We start from the raw sequence: 25,902 nt of genomic DNA on the forward strand, positions 1-25,902 counted from the left end.
GCTGAGTTTCATGGATGGATTTAGCGGATACAATCAGATCAAAATGCATAAGGATGACATTCTAAAGGTATCATTTATCACTGACTTTGGTATTTATTGTTATCTTGTTATGGCGTTTGGTCTCAAGAATGCAGGAGCCACCTATCAAAGGTTGGTGAATAAAATTTTTACGGATCTTATTGGTAAGACTATGGAAGTATATGTTGATGACATGTTAGTCAAGAGTCTAGTAAAGACTGATCATATAACCCATTTGAGGGAAGCTTTTGAGGTCCTAAGGTACCACAAGATGATGTTGAATCCTACGAAGTGTGCTTTCGGAGTAGGATCTGGAAAATTCTTGGGATTGATGATCTCAAAGAGGGGAATTGAGGCTAACCCTGATAAAATAAAGGCGATCCTGGACATGGAACCACCAAAAACTGTCAAGGATGTTCAGAAGCTCACAGGAAGGGTTGCTGCGCTAGGACGATTCATCTCCAAGTCGGGAGACAAGTGTTTGTCATTCTTCAAGTCACTAAAGAGCATCAAAGACTTTGTATGGAGTGAGGAAAACCAGAAGGCATTTGAAGAGTTAAAGAAGTATATGGTCCAGGCCCCGTTGTTGGCCAAGCCAGTTCTGAGTGAAGTTTTATTCTTGTACTTGGCTGTTTCAGAGAGCGCCTTCAGCGCGGTGTTGGTTAAGGAGGAGCTAAAAGTCCAGAAACCCGTGTATTATGTCAACAAAATTCTGCATGGTGCTGAATTAAATTATTCAACTATTGAGAAATTTGCTATAGCCTTGGTAATGGCTTCGAGAAAACTGCGTCCTTACTTTCAGGCTCATCAGATTGAAGTGCTAACGAATCAGCCACTGAGAAATATCATTCACAGTCCCAAGGCAAGTGGGAGATTGATTAAGTGGACAATAGAGTTGGGAGAGTTTGATCTCAAGTATAAGCCACGTACGGCCATAAAAGCCCAGACACTAGCTGACTTCGTGGTAGAATGTACCATGCCCAACCAAGAAGTCGGGGGGCAGGAAGATACCATACCTCAAGACAAGGGAGTCGATAATGGGGACAGAGAGAAGGATGATAAGGAGAAAGAATATTGGGTTCTCTATTTTGATGGAGCATCAAAAACAAATTCCAGTGGAGCAAGGTTGGTTTTGCAAAGCCCTGATGGGTTCTTAATTGAGTATGCTATGAAGCTAGACTTCCCAACCACAAATAATGAGGCAGAGTATGAAGCCCTGATAGCTGGCCTTGGTCTAGCTGGGACACTTAGAGTCAAAAACTTAAAGGTCCGTGGAGACTCGAAGCTGATCATATCCCAGGTAAAGGGAGAATTTGAGGCAAGGGATGATACGATGGCTAAGTATGTCCGCCTAGTAAGGGCTGTGATGACCCAGTTTAATGAATGCCATGTTGAACACATTCCAAGGGAAGAAAATGCTAAGGCAGATGCGCTATCAAATTTTGCTTCATCTGAGATTGAAGAAAGTTCAGGAAGTGTGTACTTCCGTGTTTTGAAGACACGAAGCATAGATGTTAAGCTTGTGGCTCCCATAGGCCTGGGGACGTCATGGATTGATCCTATCAAGGCTCACATTCAAACCGGTTGGTTACCAAGTGATGCAACTGAGGCACGGAAGTTAACTGTTCGAGCACTAAGGTACTCTTTGATAGATGGGATTCTTTACAAAAGATCTTTCGTGGTTCCCTACTTGAGGTGTCTCAGGCCCGATGAGGCACGCTTGGCTCTTGAAGAAGTGCATGAAGGTATTTATGGACAACACTTGGGGGGCAGGGCCTTGGCTCATAAGATAACTCGTTTAGGCTTTTATTGGCCAGAAATGATGGCTGATGCCAAAGAATACGTGAAGAAATGTGACCGCTGTCAGAAGCATGCACCTGTTGTTAAACAGCCCCCCGAGATACTGACCTCTATCAACTCGCCCATTCCTTTTGATATGTGGGGAATGGATATTTTGGGGCCTTTTCCCATGGCCACAGCACAAAGGAAGTTTCTGATTGTAGCCATTGATTATTTCACCAAGTGGATCGAAGCCAAACCCTTGGCCAAGATCACAACTAAGCAAGTTGCACAAATCCTGTGGGAAAACATTATGTGCCGATATGGAATTCCCCGTATCCTCGTCACTAACAATGGAGCACAATTCAACAATGAGGAATTCAAGAAATATTGTGAAGAAAATGAAATTGAGTTACGGTTCACCTCTGTGGCTCACCCGCAAGCCAATGGGCAAGCGGAGGTAGCAAATCGGATAATCCTGGATGGACTAAAGAAGAGGATCGAGAAGTCAAGAAATAATTGGGTGGATGAAATACTTCCAATATTATGGGCCTACAGGACTACCTGTAGAGTCACGACAGGAGCAACTCCCTTCATGTTGGCATATGGGGCAGAAGCAGTAGTTCCAGTAGAGATATCACATTCCTCTCCAAGGATTCAGGCTTTCAATGCAGAAGAAAATGAAGAAGGGCAGAGGTTAGCCCTAGATTTAATCGATGAAGTGCGAGATAAGGCACATGCAAAGATAGTAGAATATCAGAAAAAGGCTTCATTCTACTACAACCTAAGGGTTAAAGAAAGGTTTTTCAAACAAGGCGATCTAGTCTTGAGGAAGATAGAAGCATCTGGTGTAGGACAAAAAGGGAAACTTGCCCCGAATTGGGAAGGGCCGTACAGAGTCAGGAGTGTTCAGGGTAGAGGAACCTACAAGCTAGAGACTATGGATGGTTTTGAAGTCCCGAGAACTTGGCATGCGCAAAACCTGAAGGTTTACTATGTGTAGGATAGTTGAAGTACGATTCTCACTTGTCAGTATGACAAGTAGGTTTAAAAGCACCTTGAAGCTTTGCTTGTGTAGGATTTTTATATTTCAGTAGAATTTACATTATCAAGTTATTATTGTTAAGGGTCGAACCCATACCATGTAAGGTTTTGAAAAACCAGACTTCATGTTAAAGAGTTTGAAATTATTTCAACCTTTGGATGTTTAAGTTATGATAATACCTTGTGTGGGTATAACAAAAATTCATGCCTAAACGCGTATTAAGTACTGGAAAGAAAGGCGAGTAAGAAAAGCAGCATATGAAATATAACCCCGAAGGGTAACAAGTTCTGATATGAATAAAGTTCAAAAAGAAGATATACATAAAAAAACTTAGGCCTTGGAAGGCTGGGATTCCTCGGAACCACTATCCGAAGTCTCCTCGGATGTCTCAGTCGTCCCTTCGGACGTCTCGGTCGTCCCCTCCGAAGTCCCTGTAGAGGTTCCCTCTGCGGGAGATGTTGGTTGCTGAGGCGCTGCTCTTGGAAGCTCTTCCACCCTGACCTTCTTAGTGGCAGGCTCAAACTCCTCTTCGGAAGAATCTTCCTCCTCTCCGTCCTTGATCATATCAGCAAGCTTCTCAGTAACACCCCCAAGCTCTGGAACTCGCACAGGGCAAGAAAAGGAGGACTGCTCGAGGACTTCTGGAAATTTATCTTGTATGGCCTCCACAGCAGCATCCCAGCCTTCTTTATAGCTAGCTGGGTGTAGGAGGGCATCGTGCTCCACCATCAAGTCCTTGAACTCCTGGGTGTCCATCCAGCCGTCAAAGGCTTTATCCTTCTGCGCCTTCAAGATAACATTTTCAGCCCGGGCCGTTTCCAGGTCAGAAGTGGAAGAGGCCAGTTGAGCTTCAAGGGCCTCTATTCTCTGGTTGGCCTCCTCCAACTTCTTGTTAGCATCCTCCAGGCCAACCTTCCAAGCCTTAGCTTGGTGAATCGCCCCTTGGAAATGGGCGTTAACCTGCAAAAGAAGCAGCAAAAGTATGAGAAAAGAAATGTAAAAAGGCAAGTATAAAGGGCAATAGGAAAAGGACGTACCGTCGCTAAAGCCTGGGCTCCGAAAAGCTCATTCCCCTCTAAGTCCTGTTGAAGGACAAAATCTTGATAGTCCACCGGGGAGATGGAATGCTTAGACCATTCCTTGGACAGCGCCGTGCTGCCCACGATTGAATCCTTGCCCCGGATCCCCCAAGTAGGTTGAAAATAAGCCCCTGGCCTCTGCTTGGTGCGCAAAACTTGGTTGGGGCCTTCCTCGCCTGGTTCCATTGCTTGAAGGAGGAACTCAGGGAAGCGGTCACCAAGGCGTGGGTCTTTAAAGACCTTTCCGGCCCTCTTCATCCTGGTTGTCTCCAGGTCTTTAGGCTTGGTAGCCTCCTCAATCTTCTCAGCCACTGCAACAAGCGAAGTAAGTTGAAAAATCAGCGGAATAGAAAATGACGGAAATAAAAAGGAGGTAAGGAAGGGAACTTACTTTTCTTAGGGACGGGCGAGAGGCCGCGTTCTACCAGGACGATCTCCCGGATAAGGTCCCAAGAATGGGAAGTCCCATTATCTTGCGTAAGGAGGTTGAAAGCTCTAGCCTCCTCCTCAGACAAAGTTATATCATTTGGGCTCCCATCGACGGCCAGCCCAAAAGACGACCGAAATAGGGTGCCCCAATCTCCACCCTCCCAAACGACGAACAAAAAATCTTTTTTCCACCCCAAGTTGTTGTCAGGGATGGACTTCCCATTCATAATGTGGGGAATAGTGGGGCGCTGGTTTAGAGAAACCCAACCCGGACTTTTATCAGGGCTGTTTTTGAACTGGAAAATTTTCCTGAAAACAGCAACAAAAGTAGGGACCTTGTGCTTGGCACATTGTGACAGGTAGCACAGAATAAGCCTCCAAGAATTGGGGGGGAGTTGGCAAGGGCTGATGCCCACATGAGCCAGTAACAAGGGAATGAATGGATGAAAAGGGAGTTTGATACCTGCCCTTAGAGTATCCCTATAGACGCATAGTGCGTCCTTTTTCCACTGGCAGGCCCTGTCGGCCGGACCCGCAAGAACCAGCTTAAAAGGTTCCTTGATTTTGAAGCAGCTGCTCAACTTTTCCAGCTCCTTGGGATCCCGTAAAGCACTAATATGATCGTGCGCGTCCAGATGCGCATCAAACGGGTATTCGTCCCCTCGAGTGTTGATCATGTCGATCAAGGAAGTGTACCTCGATCGAATAGGAAATTCATTGGACTTTCTAGCCACGTTCATCTTGGCCAAGCGAGTCATTTTTTTGTCAGCCATCTGAAAAAAAAGGGCACGTAGACAGGCTATCTTAAAAGGGCACACAATGGAAAAATAGACACGAAAAGTAAAGAGAGGGATTTTACCTGAAGAAGCGCTCCTAAAAAAGGCTTTGAGCTCTGACTTGTCGTTATTGCTCTGAGAATCTTAGCAGGAGGAGAAAGAAGAAAACTTAGAAATGAGAAGGTGAGGAGTAGTAGCCTCTCCTCAGTCCTTTATATAAGAGGAAAAGGAAGTTGAAGGGACGAAAGCCCATTAAGGACAAAGGCCCATAGGAAAAAGCCCAGAAAAAGGAATATTCCAGAATATTCCTAGGAATTCTAGAGGATTCTAAACAGGGTATATTAAGCCCAGATCAATGTTAAGCCCAGTAAGATTTGAAAAAGCCCAATAAAAGAGGCCCAGTAAGATTTGGAAAAGCCCAATAAAAGAGGCCCGGTAAGATTTGGAAAAGCCCAATAAAAGAGGCCCGGTAAAATTTAATAAGGCCCAATAAAGAAGGCCAGGCCCAAATCCAATTAGGATTTGGAAAATACAATACCCTAAATTAAAGCCAAATGAAGAAGGCTAGTGGAAGACCAGAATCTAGGTCGAAATCCAGGTCGTGAATCCTGCCCGAAATCATTCGAGCAGACACCCGAAAATAACAGGTAAAAAAGACCAGAATCCATGTTGAAATTCAGGTCATGAATCCTGCCCGAAATCATTCGAGCAGACACCCGAAAATAACGGGAAAAAGACCAGAATCCAGGTCGAAATTCAGGTCGTGAATCCTGCCCGAAATTTTTCGAGCAGACACCCGAAAATTACTGGAATAGCAGGACTAAATTGAGGTCGAAACCTCGACCAGGAACGAGGTCAAAGGAATCAAGCATTTTTCAAAAATGGGGATTAAAAAACACAGAAAAAACCCTGGTCGAAGATCGACTAGGATCCTGGTCGAAAACCAGGTCGTGGATCCTCCTTCGACCAGGAAGCATAAGAATCAAAGAATTCTCGAACAGGATCCAGGTCGAAGTATCGACTAGAATTCTAGTCGAAATCCTAGTCGATAGACTCAAGTCCAGGAATAAAAAAGGGGGTATGTATTCGACCTAGATCCAGGTCGAAAGTTCGACTAGGATCCTGGTCGAATTCCAGGTCGTGGATCCTAGTCGAACTCCTTCGACCAGGATTGCAAGGCTGCCCCTTACTTCGACGAGGATCCTGGTCGAAATTTCGACTAGGATCCTGGTCGAAAATGGGCTGGAAATCTGAAAAATCCCAGAAAATTAGGGAAAAATCCAGAAATTAAGGATAAATCCCAGAAAATTAGGAAAAAATCCAGAAATTAAGGATAAATCCCATAAAATTAGGGAAAAATTCAGAAAATAAGGATAAATCCCATAAATTAAGGGAAAAATCCAGAAAAATAAGGATAAAACCTAGAAATTAAGGGAAAAATCCAGAAAGTTAGAGAAAAATCCCGGAATTAAGGGAAAAGTTCGTGGAAATTAAGATAATTCCTGAACAAAAGGAACAATCGTTGTAAACTTGTAGGTCGCTCCACACTTTACGCAAAAACGAAACCCTGCAAGGGAATGAACAGACTTAACTTTTGCGAAACCTAATCAATGTTTCCCAAAAGTTGGGGGGCAAGTGATAGGGATAAATAAATCCTGATTGTATAATTAAATATTGCATTAATTATACAAGGTATGGGCTGATGGGCCCAATAAGAAGATGTATGACATTCAGACCAGAAAGGTTAACATGCTGATCAGGCCTGATGGACCAGATCAAGCCTGATGAAACAAAGAAGGCCCAAAAATCCTGATTATTAATTAATTTCGTAATTAATTAATAAGGGAAAAATCAGCTATTGAGAAGAGCACCGATAAGGATATAAATCCTTACAGATTAGGCTCAAGGGGACCTAAAAGGATAAGGAATCAGTTTCCTACCATCTAGGACTCCAAAGTCCATTCTAATTATGAGACTTGCCCACCAAGTCTCCTATACCAAGTCCAATTCAAGGACTCCCAACATCTATATAAGGGGACTCACCCCACACATCAGAACTACGTTTTTTGACTTGATCATTGGCAATCAGCAAGGTACGTAGGCATCTTGTTAAGGCAGATTGAGTCACGAAACACAAGAGCAGTCAAATCGAGCCTTGAAGCTCACGTTCCTTTTTATTAGATACAGCAATTATATATATTAGTTTTAATCCATAACTCCTTCCTTTCTTTCTCAAATACTCCTATGGAAAGTTATTCTTTGAATTTACCTAATTTTGTAAAATTTGAAAATTCGGTCAAATCAATGAGGTATTAATTTAAATTGAGAAATCGGAATTTAACTTATATATCTTATAAATTATATATCTTATAAATGAGTATTTGTTTTAACAAATCTGAAAAGTGAGTAAGATTTGAATCATATCTGAGATGAAAAGAGATACATGATAATAATTAACTGGACACATATTTTAACTTGGTTTTTAATAATATATGATTAACAGTTAACACTATTTATGTTACACTTTTGGTCAGTTAATTACTTCTGTGTTTTTATCTATTGTATACATTTATTTGTGCAGCCAATAAAATCTCCAGGGATGGCTCTCCTCTACTGGATCAAGAGGGCTCATGCCTCATGTTCATGTTTTTGATTAAAACCCTAAGCAATAAGCTGGGAATTATGAAAAAGCTCTCACTTACAAGTTACAAACTACTAACATACATAATCAGAAGCAAAATTTCTGGCAGCACATGAGTTTAAAAGAAAGCAACAAATTTAAAAGTCTTTCAGTTCACAAACATAATAACAGGACGGAAAAATTGAAGAGCACGCTTATACAAGTGACACATTTCAAGAACAGACAGCTTACTTAAACTTTGATGAAGATGAACTAGAGTCATCTTTTAGTTGTGTTATAGATTCTGGATTGAGATCCCTGTATAATTTGCTCTCTCGAAGTCTCTCAAAATATGAAGTCCTCAATCCATTTTGCCTTGCAATGTTGGAACGGACCCAACTGGACTGGTTTCTTGGGGCACCGGTAACCACCACCTTTGTTGATACACTTGTTAAGTTTGTCAAAGGCACCAGGATCTCCGGTTCAATTGCAGAGCTGGCATCAATCAGAAAGATATGAGTAAAATGTCCACCTTCTATCCCTTCATTGTGAAGCCTGAAGCTACTCATAAAAGTCGATAAAATAACTTTGAATTTCAGAAGTTGTGAAAGTGTAGGACAAGAAAAGACTTCCTCGTTCTCTTTGTAAGGGCAAAAAGGGAGGATGTCAATAGGTACACCATCTAACTCTCTGAAGGCAGCATTGGCTCGAAATATGTTAGAATCGCCTACTTCTTTCCGCAGGTTTCTCAAAAAAACATCACACGTGCTGTTTGTTGGTGCACATATAAGAATTCTGTTATGTAAAGACGCCTGAGACAAGTGGACTACTGCATCTCGAAGCACCATTCCAGTTCTTGACAATTGTTTTTCTCTAGTCACTGATAGTGGTCCTTCCAAAAGATAAGCAGGTGAGCCATTAAGGTTTATAATTCGACTTATAGCAGCTGAATCGAGTTTATGACTGCTAAACAGAATCTTTTCCGTAAATGAAACTTTCTCTGAGAAATAGCTATCTTTAGGCCTGTAGTCGGGTAAGAGAAAGTTTTTGAACAACATATCTGATGATGCTGAAATTGCCTGGTGAGCCCTCTTTAAACATACTCTGTTGAATGAGAACTTAACATCGTATTTGCATGAAGAGTAATGCTGAGCATGAAAATCGTCCCCAAATTCAACTAGGACGATATTACTTCTCACCACTCGGAAGATGATGCCCTATTCAAAGTTTCATTAAAAGTAGTTGTGGTTGACAATAACTTAAAGAGAATGTGTTTAGTTATCACAAAATGCATTCCATCAGAACAATAATAATATATCAGTGTATATAGTTGGTGAGAATCAGTCTTCTGAACAATTATAAAAAAGAGTTCTAACATGCATATCATGCCATAAAATTTCCCTCACTAACACATACTTGGACAACTTACAAGGCTAAAACTATTATACAGCACATAAAGAAAGTAACCTTGAGCAAATGTAAATGGGGACACTTGTGACATATTATCTTTACAGTTCAAGGGCTATTATAAACTCCATTTGCTTTAAAAACCTAGACTTATATGGACTCAAAGATCCTTGTTGAACATAGCTCTTAAGGATTCTACATGGCAATAAGAGAATAAATTATCAAATATGGTTGTCTAGAGTTTGTAACTTAACTATATTTTCAAGATGTGAGTTTTGCAAGTTTGTGGCAAAGAAGTCATTAAATGTTATGACATGATAAGAATTATATCTACAAAGTGAGTGATATTTCGACATAGAAACATAATAGGAAGTAATATTGGCGGTCAAATGAGTGAAGCTCTGGCACCTTAGTCTTCTTTTTTCTTTGCTAAGTCTCTTGCACCTTATTCAGTAAAGTGTGACATATAGTACATGGAAATGCTAAGGTATATAACGCTGACCTGAAACGGATCAACTTTCCTGCCAGCAGGTCGTACAGAGGCAAAGTCCCTAGATAGAAGAAATGGTCGCTTCTCAGGAATGGAGTCTACCTCAAATTCAACAAAAATCTTTTCATCTTTTTGGTTATTTCTCTTATTTTTGAATTTGTCTTTTCTGCCATGTATTTCTGCTTCATGCAACTTCAAAGTGACATTCTTCATCTCAAACCCATCCCATTTCTAATCACATTTGAACAAATTCAACAATAGAAAATAGTTCAAAAGCATTGAACTAAACCACATTAAACCATCCCCAAAATTTTAAAAAATGCAGCATTCTTGACGGACTACTAACCATATCTAATTTACATCTAAATGATATCAAATAATAATTTAAGACTGATTTCGAGGTTGTAGAAAGCCCTAATTTAACTTGCTACTACCATTGTTAAGGACAATTGTAGATGCACCTTACTAAAGAAGCAATTCTCAGTACCTACATATAACCAAAAACATAATTCCCATGTTAATGTAGTGACACTTTCGGCAAAGGAAAACTTGCCACCTGTTGTGATTCCCTAAATTAGCCATCATGATTCATGCCATGTTAATATAGTAAACGATAATAGTTAATATCATAACTGTTCTCTTACTAGTCCAGTACCGAAAATAAGCATACCTTTTTAAAATATTCTGAAGCTACTTAACTATAAAAGAAATGCCTACTATAGAAATTGTTGACGGAGGAATTTGGTATCAACAAAGATTGAGGTTTCTCGCCGGAATTAAGATCTGTGACGGTGGTTCTTTGCCGGAAACTTAAGCGGTGTATGGTTGATTGTGGTTGTTTTAGGCTGAGATTGATCAGAGTAAGTGGTGGCTCTCTTATCAGCTCTCAACTTCTTACCCTCTCAATGTGCCTACGTACCCTTTATATAGGGATCAAGCCTGACGTAGTTCTCGTAGAACAAGAAGTCTAACGCGTTGAGACTTCTTACTCCTAAGCCCAGTAGAAGCCCATCCGATATCCATCTTCCGCTAGCTTTAGGAATGTCCAACTATGAGGCCCAACCGCAAAGGCCCAAGGCTCGTCCGTAATCGTAGGACTTCACGGATAGTGCATCTCCCTGCGCAAGGATAACACTCCGCTACAGCTATCTCCCTTGATTTACGAACGCAGGTATAGCCGCGGTTCACCCCAAGTGCCAGACGCGTCCCTGTCCCCCGAATGAGGATAACCCACCAGATAGCAGGACAGGTGATCCCAAGCTCTTGGGTGCAAAGTGCAGGATGACTCCAAAGTTCTCCAACGAGGACACCCGTTGAATACAAGAACAGAGCTCCCAAAGCACACACCAAAGTAAACCCCACATCCCCAACGAGGACACCCGTTGAATACAGGAGGAGGCCTTCAATCATCAGGCATACCCCTGGAGGCCTTCAAGCTTTTCACGGACATCCCCCTCCTTGACCATCTCAAGGAGGGAATTCTTCATAGAGTACCTGCAACAAACACATTAGTAAAAATAATCCTCCATCGCTCCTTTCCATGCAAGCTTTGTCTTGAACTCAACATCAAATGTACACAGATCAAACTCAGGACGCGTCCTTTCTAATTGGGCGCGTCCTAACTCCCACAAATCAAAACCTGTTTCCTCATCAATCGTTCTTTATAGCAATCAAAATCACAGGACACGTCCTAGAGCTTTGGGCGCGTCCTTAACCTCATCAAACTTGCAACATCCCCTCTAAACCATCATACACAGCATTTCGCCTCCTATGACATGTCCTCGCTAACTTAGACGCGCCCTAGAGCGCCCATCACCATAAGATTCCATCTGCCAAGCATTTTCATAAACATTGGCGCGTCCATAAATTCTGGGCGCGTCCTCCCTTGACCATGCACTCTTCTCGCTTCGTAACTTATTTCTTCCAAAGTAGGCGCGTCCTAAGGTACTGGACGCGTCCTCTCTTCCACAATGCAATATCGGGTTTGACTGTCTGTAAGCCGCATTTGACCCGAATCAATCTCAATGCCAAATTTTGGGCATAACAACTACCCCCCAACTTCCATTTGCAGTTAAAAACAAAATTGGAAGTTTTATCCTTAAATCCCAGTACCAAAAGTTGGCTCAAAACAATCGGACGCGTCGTAGCCTAAAGACGCGTCCTGCCCTTACTTTCTGCATGCGGGGTACAGCTGTCGTCCATAGGATCATCCTTCTATAAATACTCTAATCTCCATCATACCACCACCATCATCTCTCTCTCTCACACACAACCGCCATTGCCGCATCGTTAAACAGGAGCTTCGAGGGCCACATTCCGGTGATCTGTTCAACCATTCCCCTACTTTTTTAGCTCAACTCATTCCTCAACTCAAAAGGTACACAAATTTCCTCTCATTTCTTTATTTGACTGAATACATTAATCTTACTGAGCAAGAAACTATTCGTATACTCCATGCTCATATAAACTGTTCTTCATGTCTGCTTGTATGTATATATGTATGTATAGGTAAATATAACATGTTTAGCTTCCCTGATCTCCCAACAACATATTTCTAGAATTTCGTCATATTTTCCCCAAACTGCCAACAGTCGATTAACATTCCGCTATCATAATCATGTAGGACGCGTCTTCCCGTTAGGACGCGTCCTGTATTTTCTGATTTAAGACAAGTTCAAGTTATCCCAAACAAGGGTAATATAGGGCCAAAGGTTTATTAGGACGCGTCATTGTAGCACACCCCCCTGCGGTGGATTTTCAGGACGCGCCCTCCCAATATCCTTCTTCCATCTTTCCTTTTCTTTTCTTTTTTTATTTTAAAAAATGGACGCGTCCTCAAATTTTTATTCATTCTTTTGCAGCTGGAGGACGCGTCTTCTTCTTCACCATTTCACCCGTTTAAAGCACTCAACAAGCGTATTGGAACCTATTCCCCACACCTGATCTCCTTTAACCCCGACTTTCCCAACATCCACAGGACGAATTCCTTCCTTAGAGCAGAAAGACGCGTCTTCCGTTCTCTCAAATCAAAAAACTCAATAATGTCTGATTCTAGCTCTGACTCCATGGACCATGTTCCCATAATTTCAAGAATGGAAAAGAAGGGAGTCAAAAGGCAAAGAACTCCAATTCTCCATTCAAGGGCTGCCATCGAAGATTGGACGGACGACGAAATTATCCCTACTACAAGCCAAAAACCTCAAAGAATGGCTATTTCTGATATGGACGCGTCAAACACACAGGACGCGTCATCTTCCCAGGGCGCGGCTCCTTCCGAAGACTTGTCCCCACACAGTGTAAGCGAATTCGAAAGAAGGATTCCTGATCCTGAGACATATCCCATATCTCCTCAAAAATCTGATCCTCCCCTAGAGCATTGGGAACCTTCAGATGTGGAAATAGATTGTGACTGGGCGAGGCTCGGTACCCTTACTGAAGCAGAGAAGAATGCCAGAAGGAAAAGAGAGGGTAAGCTGGCATGCGTAGCTCTTGACTCAACTGCAACCGACTGGGAAATTCAATGGCACATGAAGTACTATGACATGGAGGGCATCTGGGCGCGCCCTCTTCGAACCATGAGGCCGCATATTTTTAACGTCGGGAATCAAAGGATCCCCCGAATGGTGCTTACTCCAAAGCTGATTTCCCTAGGCGTGGGCGCGCCCTTACATCCATTCATTAAGAGAATTCTGAAATGGTACGACGTGGCTCCAGTCCAACTATCACCAAATTCATATAAACTAGCCTGGGCTCTGTACATTATGTACCATAATTTGAGGTTGGGCGCGCCCTCAATGAAAGAGTTCAGCTTCTTTTACAGCATCAGGAAATCAATTCCCGGGTACCATTTTCTGGTAGTCAACAAATGGTTGAACAACAAAGGATTTAATGAAGGCAAAATTAGCCACGAGAGAGACTGGAAGGAACCATTTTTCTACATTTATGACGTCAAAAGGACGCGTGTTCGCTTCAATTTGGAACCAAGTGAGTTCAATGCTCTGGACGCGTCCTCACTTTCAAGACGCGCCTTCCCTTTTATAATCCTTTTCTTTATTTTCCTTGTTGTAACCTATCATTCCTTCTTTTAGACAAAAGGACCCAGAAAGAGCTTACGGGAAAGAAGAAGAAGAGAGCAGAGAAGGTTTTGCAGTATGCCGAAAAACATTTCAACCTCAGAGACATGATTACCGAAGAGAATTTGAAGAAAATAGGAGCTTTGTCCCCACGAGTGGGTTCTCTCTGCAAATTTCGAGATTTCCACAATGGGAAACCCATCCTCACCGCTTCTGAAAAATCCAAAGGGCTCCAAGCCACAGAAATTATTCAGCCAGACGTCAACAAGAAAGTGGATTTAGAGCAAGGTAAGAAATCATTATATATAAGACGCGTCACGACTTTAGGACGCGTCATATTTAGCTTGACCTATAAACGTTACTATATATGCATTATCACTTTGGACGCGCCCTACCCCCCGGGCGTGTCTCATTATCACAGAAAACGTCTTAGGCAAGACGCGTCATTCTCACACCCATTTATACATCTTTGCATTCATCCATATCTGTCCTGCATGTAGATTTTATATCACGTTATGGGCGCGTCCTTCTTTCAGGACGCGTCTTTTTGCACATAACTAATTCCTTTTTATGTTTATACCGCAGATATGGCTTCACTCCCCAAAGGATTCGCAATTGGGGCTTCTAAAAAACTAAGGGCAAGGAAACAGGCTCCTACAAAAGTTGATCCACAGATAACTGAGACTCCCGTGTTTGACATTCCTGAGAAGGAAGAGGACGCGCCTTCTAAACGCCAAAAGATCATTCCTGACGATCAATCCTTTGTTCTCAGATACCTGGGCGCGTCCTCTGTTGGGGATTTTTCAGAGGAGGAAGTCAGAGGCTGGACTTTCAGAACGGAGCAACAAACAGAACAAGCCATGGTGAAGGCTGCTGCTGAGCTTCACCTTCATGCCAGACAAAGTGCCAACATGGCGGCAAGGCTCAGGGCGCGTCTTGCAGTTACTGATACTGCAAAGTGCCAGGCCGAAGACAAAGTCAAATCTCTGGAAAAACACATTGCCCTGCTCACCCAAGAAAAAGATGCTGAAATCAGACGCCTGGAGGGGGAGAGGACGCGTCTTCAAGCAGATAAGGCTGTTTTGGAAGGCAATGTCACTGCAATGGAAAAACAAGTGGACAGCGTCATCACTCTGAACTCCACCATGCAGCTGGAGCTCGACATCCTGAATGATGATAGGCTGCATGGGTGGACAGAGGAGAAAAAGCTAGTTTACCAGCATGGTTTCCAGGCTGGGTTTGAAGAATGGTGCTCTGGGTTTATTGCCAACGACCCAGAGTATACATTCTCAAAGTTTGATGCAGATACCCAGATATGGGTAAACGACTTCAGGGTAAGGGCCGCAGACTCCATCAAAAACAAGAGGATTTTCCTGGGCTTAGAGGAGGAGGACGCGTCCCCTGCTCCTCTCCAAACTCAACCTCCTCCCGCAAATGATCAAGACAAAACCCTGGACGCGCCTCCTGCCTAGGATGCGTCCTATGTTTTCTATATATTTTTCCTAAACTATCTTTAAAGGCGCAGGCCCTTTGAAGCCTTGCAAATTGTAAAGACTATTTTTGAACTTCATTCACTTGCACTCTCTTTTTTTATCCTCAATCATTCACATGGGCGCGCCTTGTGTTTAGGGCGCGTCGCCTTTGATTAATTTGTTATTATTTTCTCCCAATAAGCAAATATCCATTATGGGCGCGTCCTCTCTAGTTGGACGCGTCTTTGCTTGTTTTGGAAAGTGCATGAGCACGGCACTACACTGTACTTGTGTGTTTAACCAATGCACAAGGCACGACGGGGCGCGTCCTAACTGTTTGACATGCCTTAATGTTCTCTTAGAAATATTTCCTCTCAGGGAGGACGCGTCCTTGGTAGGGACTTGCTTTTGCTTTTAAATTATGAGCATCAACCAATATTACTTGGGCGCGTCCTTGGAAATACAAAATACATCACCCTTCCCGCTGGACGCGTCTTTGACAAGTACTTTTTCTTTTTCATAGTAACATCTAGTCTAAAGGAGCATCAACCAAAATAACTTGGGCGCGTCCTTTAAAACAGTATTTTTCTTGAGTTTCCTTTATACAAAACCCTAGCTTAGGGCGCGCCCTATACTTAGGACGCGTCATGAGATCAAACAAATTGAGCAAATATCTTTTGGGAAAGTTTCAAAATTTTATTTATAATACGCTCTGGTGTCAAAAGTGCACCAGTCCCACGGCTACTGTGCTTTGTGGGAAAATTATTTCTAAAAATTGACCCTTCAACTAGTCCCAAGGTAAGTAGTACATGCACTACCCCCCTAGGCTAGGAGGAATTTATTTAATTCTAGCCTATAAACTGGGCATAAACCAAAATAATAAAAGAAATATGCAAGGGGCCAAAGCCACGCCTTACTGGTAATACTTTCGGAGATGTTCCGCATTCCAAGCTCGCGGAATCAGCTTCCCGTCCATGTCTTCAAGGTGATAAGTCCCCTTCCACAGGATAGACTTTATTCTGTACGGTCCTTCCCAATTAGCTCCAAACACTCCATGTTGGGGGTTCTTCGTATTGGGCATCACTTTCCTAAGTACCAAATCCCCCACCTTCAGCAACTGTCCTTTTACCTTCTTGTTATAATACCTTGCGACGCGCTGCTGATATGCTGCTAGCCTTAGCTGAGAATTTTCCCTCGTCTCCTCTAAGAGATCTAAATGAAGCCTTTGATTAACCTCAGCGTCCTCTTTCCCGTAACAGTCTCTGCGAAGTGATCCCGATCCAACTTCCACGGGGACCATAGCTTCGTAACCGTAAGTCAGCATAAACGGCGTTTCTCCCGTAGTAGATCGCGGTGTAGTGTTGTATGACCACATCACCTTCGGGAGTTCTTCAGGCCAATTCCCTTTACGTTCCTCCAGCTTGGTTTTGAGGGTATGTTTTATTATTTTGTTAACAGCCTCTGTTTGTCCATTGCTTTGAGGATGATAGACCGCCGCAAATTCCTTCTTGATTTTCAACTCCTCACATAACTGTCGCAACTCCTTGCTATCAAATTGTTTTCCATTGTCGGAGACCAGCTTGTAAGGGATTCCAAACCTGCATACAATTGAGTTGAAAACAAAATCTCTGATTTTCTTTGCGGTGATAGTAGCCAGTGGCATAGCTTCCGCCCATTTAGTAAAGTAATCGACCGCAACCACTGCATATTTGACGTCTCCTTTAGCTTTCGGCAATTCTCCGATAAGATCGATTCCCCACATGGCGAACGGCCATGGGCTTGCCATAGGCGTCAAGAGTGTAGCCGGCATAGACGAGTAGTTTGCAAAGCGCTGGCAGCGATCACATGCCTTGACGAAATTTGTAGCATCTTCTCTCATTGTGGGCCAATAATACCCTTGGCGCAACACTTTCATTGCCAACGAGCTACCCCCCGAGTGATTGCCACAGATTCCTTCATGCACCTCTCTTAGGATGTAATTTCCTTCTCCTTCTTCAACACACCTGAGTAGAGGTTGGTTGAACCCTCTCTTGTATAGGACTTCATCGTATATCACATATCTTGCGGCTTGATAACGGAGTCGACGAGCCATAAACTTATCTTCGGGGAGTGTTCCCTTGCGAATGTAAGCTAGAATGGGCGTCATCCATGTTTCTTTGGGAGCTTCATCCACTTGCATAGTTTCTATCTCTGGGATACTAGGAACCTCCTGGATTTCAAGAGGGATGGATCCTAACAACACAGCCTCTTGTTGTGACCCCATTTTTGCCAAAGCATCCGCATTACTGTTTTTCTCCCGCGGAACGCATTCCAATCTAACTTCTTTGAACATTCCAATCAGGCGCTGTACACATCTCAAGTATAATTCTGTTCGCGGGCCTCGCGCTTGAAATCCCCCATTCACCTGATTCACTACCAACTCTGAGTCACTTCTTGCAATTAAGTTTCGCACCCCCATTTCCAGAGCGATTTTCAGGCCATTAATCAGCGCCTCATACTCCGCATCATTATTAGTTGCATAAAACTTGAAATGAATTGCACTCATCAGGTGGTGGCCTTCCGGAGATACAAGTACTATGCCCGCACCTGCTCCTCCATTGTTAACCGCCCCATCCACATGCAAGATCCACCAAGGATGCGGAAACTCCTCCAAAGACTCCTCGGCATGAGGTGGATATAGCATCACCAAAGCTTTATCATCAATTTCAGAATCAAATTCCAGCAAGAAATCGGCTAAGGCTTGCCCTTTTATCGCTGTTCGAGGCACATATTCCAAATCAAACTGTCCCAGCTCCACAGCCCATTTCAGCATTCTGCCTGATGACTCTGGTTTGTGCAGGACCTGCCGCAGCGGGTATGCTGTACGAACTTCAACTCTATGGGCTTGAAAATACGGCCGCAATTTTCTTGACGCAAGAATCAGGGCGTAAACCAGTTTCTCCATACTTGTGTAGCGAGTTTCCGCATCGTGTAACCGCTTGCTCACGTAGTACACTGGTGATTGTTGCCCGTCTTCCTCTCTTACCAGAACCGCACTGATCGAATATTCAGACACTGCGAGGTACAGTATTAGATTTTCCCCCTCCAATGGCTTTGACAACATGGGAGGATGTCCCAGTTGCTCCTTGATTCTTTTGAAAGCCTCTTCACATTCTGACGTCCATATAAAGTCTTTCCCAGCTAATTTAATCGCCTTGAAAAACTCCTTGCATCTATCAGACGACTTGGAAACAAATCGATTTAACGCGGCGATTCTCCCAGTCAAACTCTGCACCTGTTTCACATTGGTAGGTGACTTCATATCCAACAATGCCTTGATCTTCGCGGGGTTGGCCTCAATTCCCCTGTGGTTGACAATGAACCCGAGAAACTTTCCCGATTCCACGCCGAACACACATTTTTGCGGATTTAATTTCATACGAAACCTCCTCAAGATATTAAACATCTCCGTCAGGTGCTTGATATGGTCAGTTGTCACCTTAGATTTCACCAGCATATCGTCTACATACACTTCCATGGTTCTCCCGATTTGGTCTTTGAACATCATGTTTACCAGCCGCTGGTAGGTCGCGCCAGCGTTAATCAAGCCAAACGGCATTCCTATGTAACAGTATAACCCCCTGTCTGTAATAAAGGATGTATGTTCTTGATCGGGGCCATACATCGGAATTTGATTGTATCCGGAGTATGCATCCATAAAACTCAACAACGCATGCCCTGCCGTCGCGTCAACCAACTGATCAATTCTTGGCAGCGGGAAGCTATCCTTTGGACATGCCTTATTGAGATCCGTGAAATCCACACATGTCCTCCACTTCCCATTCGGTTTCTTCACCAGTACTGGATTTGCAAGCCATTCGGGGTAGAACGATTCTTTGATCAACCCCACTTCCAACAACCGGTCTACTTCTTCTTTTAATGCTATCGCCCTTTCTCCACTTACTGGGCGGCGTTTCTGGCGTATGCCCTTGCAATTCGGGAGGATATTCAAACGGTGACACATTACTTCCGGGTCGATCCCTATCATATCTGAATGACTCCATGCGAAAACATCGAGGTTTGCAATTAGAAAGCGGGTAAGACCTCCTCTCATCTCCTCATCCAACTGAGATCCCACTTTCAAAACCCTGCTTGGGTCATTTTTATCAACTGGAATAGATATTGTGTCTTCGGCCGGTCCCGTTTTTTCAATAGGCATAGGGATCCTGGGATCCAAATCGAAATCAAAGTCTCGGGGGTCTTCAATTTCCACTTTTTCACCTGAGGGCGCGTCCTCGTTTGGAGGAGCATCAACCTCAACTTCATTCAAGGGCGCATCCTTCTTTTGAGGAGCATCAACCTTGCAGTTATCGCCGAGACCTTGCAAAATCTCACTTCTCCCTTCCAACTTTTCCCCGTTAACCTCTTTCCGCATGATTCCCCCTGTGTGACTCGCCACCACTTCTTCTACACTACGGATTTTCGAAATACGTCCCTGCATCACAAAAGAGTCCCCAGAGGTATTGGTTTCTTCCTTTCCGGGATTTTCAACAAAATAGTGGGCATGGACCTCTCCACCCGGTTTTGTATGAATATCTTCTACATCTTCAACTGGGAGACCTTTCCCTTCATACCTTCTTCTGCGAAATTCCTTGACAGCCTTGTGATAGCAGTCACGTGACTCATACTGTGACCCTCTCAGGCTGCCAACTCCGTTTGGCGTCGGGAACTTTATCATCAAGTGGTGTATCGAGGTTATCACCCTGAACGCACGCAACCAAGGTCTGCCGACCAGTACGTTGTGCGCGGAATCCTGATCTAGCACCTTAAAATCTATCATTTGAGTAACCGACAAAGCCCCTTCCCCAAGCGTGACGGGAAGTCTGACTGAGCCCATAACTCTCACTGCTTCCCCCGTAAAGCCATAGACGTGCGCATCTTCGAAATACATGTCACTATCTGGGAAACCCAGCTTTTTGTAGGTGCTATAGTACAAGATGTTTGTAGAACTCCCATTATCCAGGAACACTCGATGTACGTTCATTGCCCCAATAAGCATGGTAATCACCAGCGCATCGTTGTGAGGATGATGCACCCACCTAGATTCTTTTTCCCTGAATGTAATATCAGCGGACTCCCCCTTAAAGACCTTCGGGGGTCTATCTTCCAAGCTGTGGATGTTAGTGAGCGGTGGATGTCGCGCTTCTCTCGCGTTTCTTTCAAGTGCTCGATTACTGTCACCAACAAAAGGGTGTCCTCCAAAAATTGCCCTGATGCTGCCGGCCCTCTGAAACTTGACCTCCGCCGTTTTCTCAACATCCTCCGCCCGCGGGGGTTGTCTTTCATCTTTACCCTTGTCATCAAGTCCCCTGCGTCGCTTCACCTTGTCGATCCACTCTCCTAGGTGTCCAGCCTTGATCAATTCCTCAATCTCATCCCGCAAGTGACGACACTCGTGGGTGTCATGGCCAGTAGACTCATGGTAGTCACAGTACTTCTTTTTATCTCTGCTTTGCCATGAAGTTAGACGGTCGGGCTTCTTGAAGATTCCCCTGTCCTTATTTACCTCGAAGATATGATCAATGGACGCCGCCAGCGGGGTATAATTGCTGACTCTTCTCTCGTAGTTCGATGGTGGGCTCCATTCTCTTCGCGAGCTCACAGCGTTTACCCTGTTAGGGCTTCTGGCGTTTCGCCGATAACCCGGACTTACAGATCTGTCCCTTCTCTTGGATCGCCCCTTGGAGTTATAGGTATCATCATTCTTTTTTGTTTCTGCAAGCGACTGCTCGATTGCTTTGAACGACTCCGCTTGTGCGAGCACATCTGCCAATGACACTGGGTCTTTCCCTTGTAGGTGTTTCCAGAAATCCGTCCCCACACGCAACCCAGCTATAAGCAATATTTTCAACGTTTCGTCAGTTGCACCCCTCACCAAAGTAGATTCTGCGTTAAACCTCTTGAAATATGAAGTCAAACTTTCTCCTTCCTTTTGTTTCACATTAGCCAGCGTGGTAACAGGTGGTGTGTACTTCACCGCGGCTTGAAATTGTGTCAAAAACAAAGTTTTCATCTGTTCCCAGGATGTAATTACACCTGGACCAAGCTTTTGGAACCACTGCTGAGCACCTTCTCTGAAAGTGGCTGCCAAGAGACGGCATCGAGCCAAATCAGGTACTTGATATACATCCATTTCAATGTTAAAACGCCCCAAGAACTCTACAGGATCAGAGTTCCCGTGGAAACGCAAGTCGTTGGTTGTGTTCCGGTATCCCGCGGGCAATTGCGCCTCCCTCACAACAACAGCAAAAGGAGAAGGAGCTTGCGCTGTCGCCGTTACTCTTCCTCCCTCAAGATGGTTGAGTAACCGCTTGAGGTCGTTCACATTAAACGTCCCTACCCCAGGAATGGTTTGAACATTAGGCTGCTGGGGTTGCTCTGCGACTTGCTGAAATTCCCCTTGATTACCCCCCGGGTGCGGCGGAGGATCTCGCCGCCCCTCACCTTGAGGCTGCGGCGGTGGCATATTACCATTTTGGTTCTGAATGTTTTCCCGTACACGAGGTTCATCCTGACCGTGTCGCGGAATTTCATCATTATTCTGCATTCTTACTTGAGTCCGCCCGCCGTCCTGGTCATGAGGACGCGCTCCAGACCCATTACCAGTAACGCTGTGAGAAGCTACGGGAATAACGGCGGGGGCTTCTCCAGCGGAGTGCGCGCCACCTCTCCTACCATTGTAAGGGGCTCTTCCGTATTGATATCCCATTCTTCCTCGTCCATTCCTCTGATATCCCCGGTAGAAATTCCCGGGCCTTCCTCGCGGAGGGGCACGCTCGTGCTCGCGGTGCCGCATCCCGTCATCCCTTTGGAATGCGGGGGGCACACGCGTCGTATCACGGGGCCTCGCTTCTCCGGCGTTTCCTTCCTTTTGCCATTCTACCAGCAACATCCTCAAATCGTCGTCCTCCAACCTTATGCCAAGCCTCTTCTTCAAGGTTGAAAGATCCCTTCCTTCCTCGTCTTGGCTTTGAGCGTTCTCCACACGGCGACGCTCGTCCATCGTACGTCCAGACCTATGCGGGTGTGGCACTACCTGGTTGCCCAGGTGAGGCCTTTCTCTGCCTTCAGTGTCCTCGTCCGCAAGCTCTACAATAGGTTCTACATCGTCAGAATATTGCAAACGCCGCGGAGTGATTCGCGGGTTATCCCCGCTCCCCTGGGTATCTCCCTCAACTACAGGGGCTTTCCCCAAGGCATGACCGTGACGGGGGAAACGACGACCTCTCCTCGTCCTTCGACGCTCCACCGTGTTCAGTCTTGAGTTAAAACTGTTAAGAGTATCCCCCATGCGATATAATTGCTCCAATATATCAGTGTTGCTGATGAGAACTGGAGGTGTCCCCCCCACATCTGGAGCCCTTGGTGGGTCCGCCATGTTTCTGGGAACGTAAGGTTCGTGGCGAGTATAACGCCCCCCGCCTTCCCCTTCTGACCTGCTGTCACTTCCATCATAAGAACTTCCATCACGATTGTAAGACATCTTTTCCTCCTAAGATTGCGACCTTAATTAGCACCCCTCCTTCTAGCGCCAATTTGTTGACGGAGGAATTTGGTATCAACAAAGATTGAGGTTTCTCGCCGGAATTAAGATCTGTGACGGTGGTTCTTTGCCGGAAACTTAAGCGGTGTATGGTTGATTGTGGTTGTTTTAGGCTGAGATTGATCAGAGTAAGTGGTGGCTCTCTTATCAGCTCTCAACTTCTTACCCTCTCAATGTGCCTACGTACCCTTTATATAGGGATCAAGCCTGACGTAGTTCTCGTAGAACAAGAAGTCTAACGCGTTGAGACTTCTTACTCCTAAGCCCAGTAGAAGCCCATCCGATATCCATCTTCCGCTAGCTTTAGGAATGTCCAACTATGAGGCCCAACCGCAAAGGCCCAAGGCTCGTCCGTAATCGTAGGACTTCACGGATAGTGCATCTCCCTGCGCAAGGATAACACTCCGCTACAGCTATCTCCCTTGATTTACGAACGCAGGTATAGCCGCGGTTCACCCCAAGTGCCAGACGCGTCCCTGTCCCCCGAATGAGGATAACCCACCAGATAGCAGGACAGGTGATCCCAAGCTCTTGGGTGCAAAGTGCAGGATGACTCCAAAGTTCTCCAACGAGGACACCCGTTGAATACAAGAACAGAGCTCCCAAAGCACACACCAAAGTAAACCCCACATCCCCAACGAGGACACCCGTTGAATACAGGAGGAGGCCTTCAATCATCAGGCATACCCCTGGAGGCCTTCAAGCTTTTCACGGACATCCCCCTCCTTGACCATCTCAAGGAGGGAATTCTTCATAGAGTACCTGCAACAAACACATTAGTAAAAATAATCCTCCATCGCTCCTTTCCATGCAAGCTTTGTCTTGAACTCAACATCAAATGTACACAGATCAAACTCAGGACGCGTCCTTTCTAATTGGGCGCGTCCTAACTCCCACAAATCAAAACCTGTTTCCTCATCAATCGTTCTTTATAGCAATCAAAATCACAGGACACGTCCTAGAGCTTTGGGCGCGTCCTTAACCTCATCAAACTTGCAACATCCCCTCTAAACCATCATACACAGCATTTCGCCTCCTATGACATGTCCTCGCTAACTTAGACGCGCCCTAGAGCGCCCATCACCATAAGATTCCATCTGCCAAGCATTTTCATAAACATTGGCGCGTCCATAAATTCTGGGCGCGTCCTCCCTTGACCATGCACTCTTCTCGCTTCGTAACTTATTTCTTCCAAAGTAGGCGCGTCCTAAGGTACTGGACGCGTCCTCTCTTCCACAATGCAATATCGGGTTTGACTGTCTGTAAGCCGCATTTGACCCGAATCAATCTCAATGCCAAATTTTGGGCATAACAGAAATGATTTCAAAGTGCAAGATGCAAAATAGCTGTTATTGCTATAATTTGGCATCAAAAAGTGTCTTTGGTGCTAAGACAAAACTTCAACTTCAATGCTAGATGCATTTTGAAACCAAATATTTCCTTATTTACCTAAATTTTGTCACTTTGCCCTAAGTTTCATTTAAAGTACAACAACATGCATCTCATTTGTAGTAGTATGATGATGTGGATAGATGAATAAATGCATCCTTGGTTTCAAATTTAGAACCAAGGATGCATATATATGAAACCAAGGATGCATATTTGCATCCAAGTATAGAACTCCTTTGGAGGTGAAATTTTTGACATTTGATTTCAAATTAGAGAAATGACATCACTTATAGCATTGCATTGGACTTGCTCAACACGAGTAGCTATATGAACCAATTTTTTCTGCATATATCCATTATATATGAACTAGTAACAAAAAAAAATCTTTACAGCAAGTACCTCAAGGTAATAGTCCTCAGCATATAGCAGTGTCACAAAGTAATCCTTGTACGTTTGTGGAGACAAAGGTTTCTTCAAAATTCCCGGCACAATTTCTTTCCTAATTAAATCTTTAATGTCTTCTGGAATTACATAAAGAGGAGTCGAACCCTGCTCCACCACCCTATATTGACTCTTTGTCTGATTTGATGTCAGGGTTGAAGCAGCACGAGCCAGAATAGGCTTCATGGACACCGGAGAAGATTTTGGGGAACCCGGGACTTTACTAAATGGGGAAGAAGATGTCGAGGAAAATGATGAACCTAATTTAGGTGATGGCGAAGGTGTTAACGGAGAATAGGAAGAGGAACTGGTCGATTTTGGAAAGACATTAGTACGTGTTGCAGTTGTTACATCTGGTGGTTTTTTCGGATTAACTCTGGAGTTAACATTGACACTAATTCTTGGCAGGGTTCGCTTTGGTGGATTGTAAACAGAGGGGGTGTCTGATTTTGGGGGAAATCTGTATACACTGCAGAAGTCTTCTTGACTCCGAGTTTGAGTACTAGGAAATGAATTAGGTAAAGTGGTTCTTGAAAATGTGTCATAATTGTACTGAGATGGACTTTCATCATAGTAAAGTTGAGAACTAGAGTGTCCGGTGTTTATCTCATCATCACAACAAAGCACACAGCGCAAAAAGGACAACATTTTCACAGTTCTGTAACAAAAGTAATCAAGATTTCAGAAAGATAGACTTACTGATCAACATACATGCATGTACACATACAGAACTCTCAGGAGTATGTCTCAAATTAGATATGTAGTAATTCAAAAGGGATAAAGATATAACAAAGAAAAGAGGACTACTTACACTTACTGCCGAAGAATGGATCGGAGATTTCCGTGTACTTTTATTTGTTTAATGTCGACTGCAAAAATTTAAACACTCGCGCACACTCGTTTCCACCGAGACTTGACTTGCTTGGTATGATGATCATATGCATATGCAATTAGGAATCAGTGATCAAATGGAAAATGGAAGCTGAAATAAAGTAAAGCACTGAGCAAGAAGACTTGGGGGAGAGTGGAGTTAAATATCAAATAATTCTGCGTCCAAATCTATCGAGTGCTTACAAAACTGACTCAAATGAATCATTTATTTAAAAATTTGTATCAAAAATATCATGGTTAGTCCAAATTCTTAAAAATATTATATATTGAGTTTGACACATTTTTTTATGAATGATATTACATTCAAATAAAAGTTTCTGAGTTCTAGTATTTTAGATGATATTTTTTAATTTTTTTAAAATTTATTTACTATTTACTTTTATTTAAATCAAATAATATAATTAAAAAATA

At 43.9% G+C, this 25,902-nt stretch overlaps 1 protein-coding gene across 2 annotated transcripts; it reads right to left on the reverse strand.

Moving 5' to 3' along the window:
• Positions 1-7,740: 7,740 nt before the first annotated feature.
• LOC141724796 (putative RNA helicase SDE3) lies at positions 7,741-25,608 on the reverse strand. Of its 2 annotated transcripts, XM_074527066.1 has the most exons (4): positions 25,412-25,608; positions 24,559-25,258; positions 9,656-9,874; positions 7,741-8,963 (listed from the first exon to the last, which is right to left on the reverse strand). In XM_074527066.1, the coding sequence occupies exons 2-4, from the start codon at positions 25,246-25,248 to the stop codon at positions 7,995-7,997; spliced, it is 1,878 nt and encodes a 625-aa protein (XP_074383167.1). In that variant the 5' UTR covers positions 25,249-25,258; positions 25,412-25,608; the 3' UTR covers positions 7,741-7,994. The 2 variants fall into 2 exon arrangements, with proteins under 2 accessions (XP_074383167.1, XP_074383168.1); XM_074527067.1 differs by lacking the exon at positions 9,656-9,874.
• Positions 25,609-25,902: the final 294 nt, after the last annotated feature.

Source organism: Apium graveolens, chromosome 5 (genome assembly GCF_009905375.1).
Source record: "Apium graveolens cultivar Ventura chromosome 5, ASM990537v1, whole genome shotgun sequence".
Lineage (NCBI taxonomy): Eukaryota > Viridiplantae > Streptophyta > Magnoliopsida > Apiales > Apiaceae > Apium > Apium graveolens.

Bases quoted from the DNA above. Each gene is read 5' to 3' on its own strand.
- LOC141724796 (XM_074527066.1), bottom strand. From the start codon at position 25,248: ATGTTGTCCTTTTTGCGCTGTGTGCTTTGTTGTGATGATGAGATAAAC. The intron at 9,875-24,558 runs GTACTTGCTGTA...AAATGTGATTAG, and splicing joins CTGAGGACTATTACCTTGAG to AAATGGGATGGGTTTGAGAT. The intron at 8,964-9,655 runs GTCAGCGTTATA...AACTTTGAATAG, and splicing joins GGAAAGTTGATCCGTTTCAG to GGCATCATCTTCCGAGTGGT.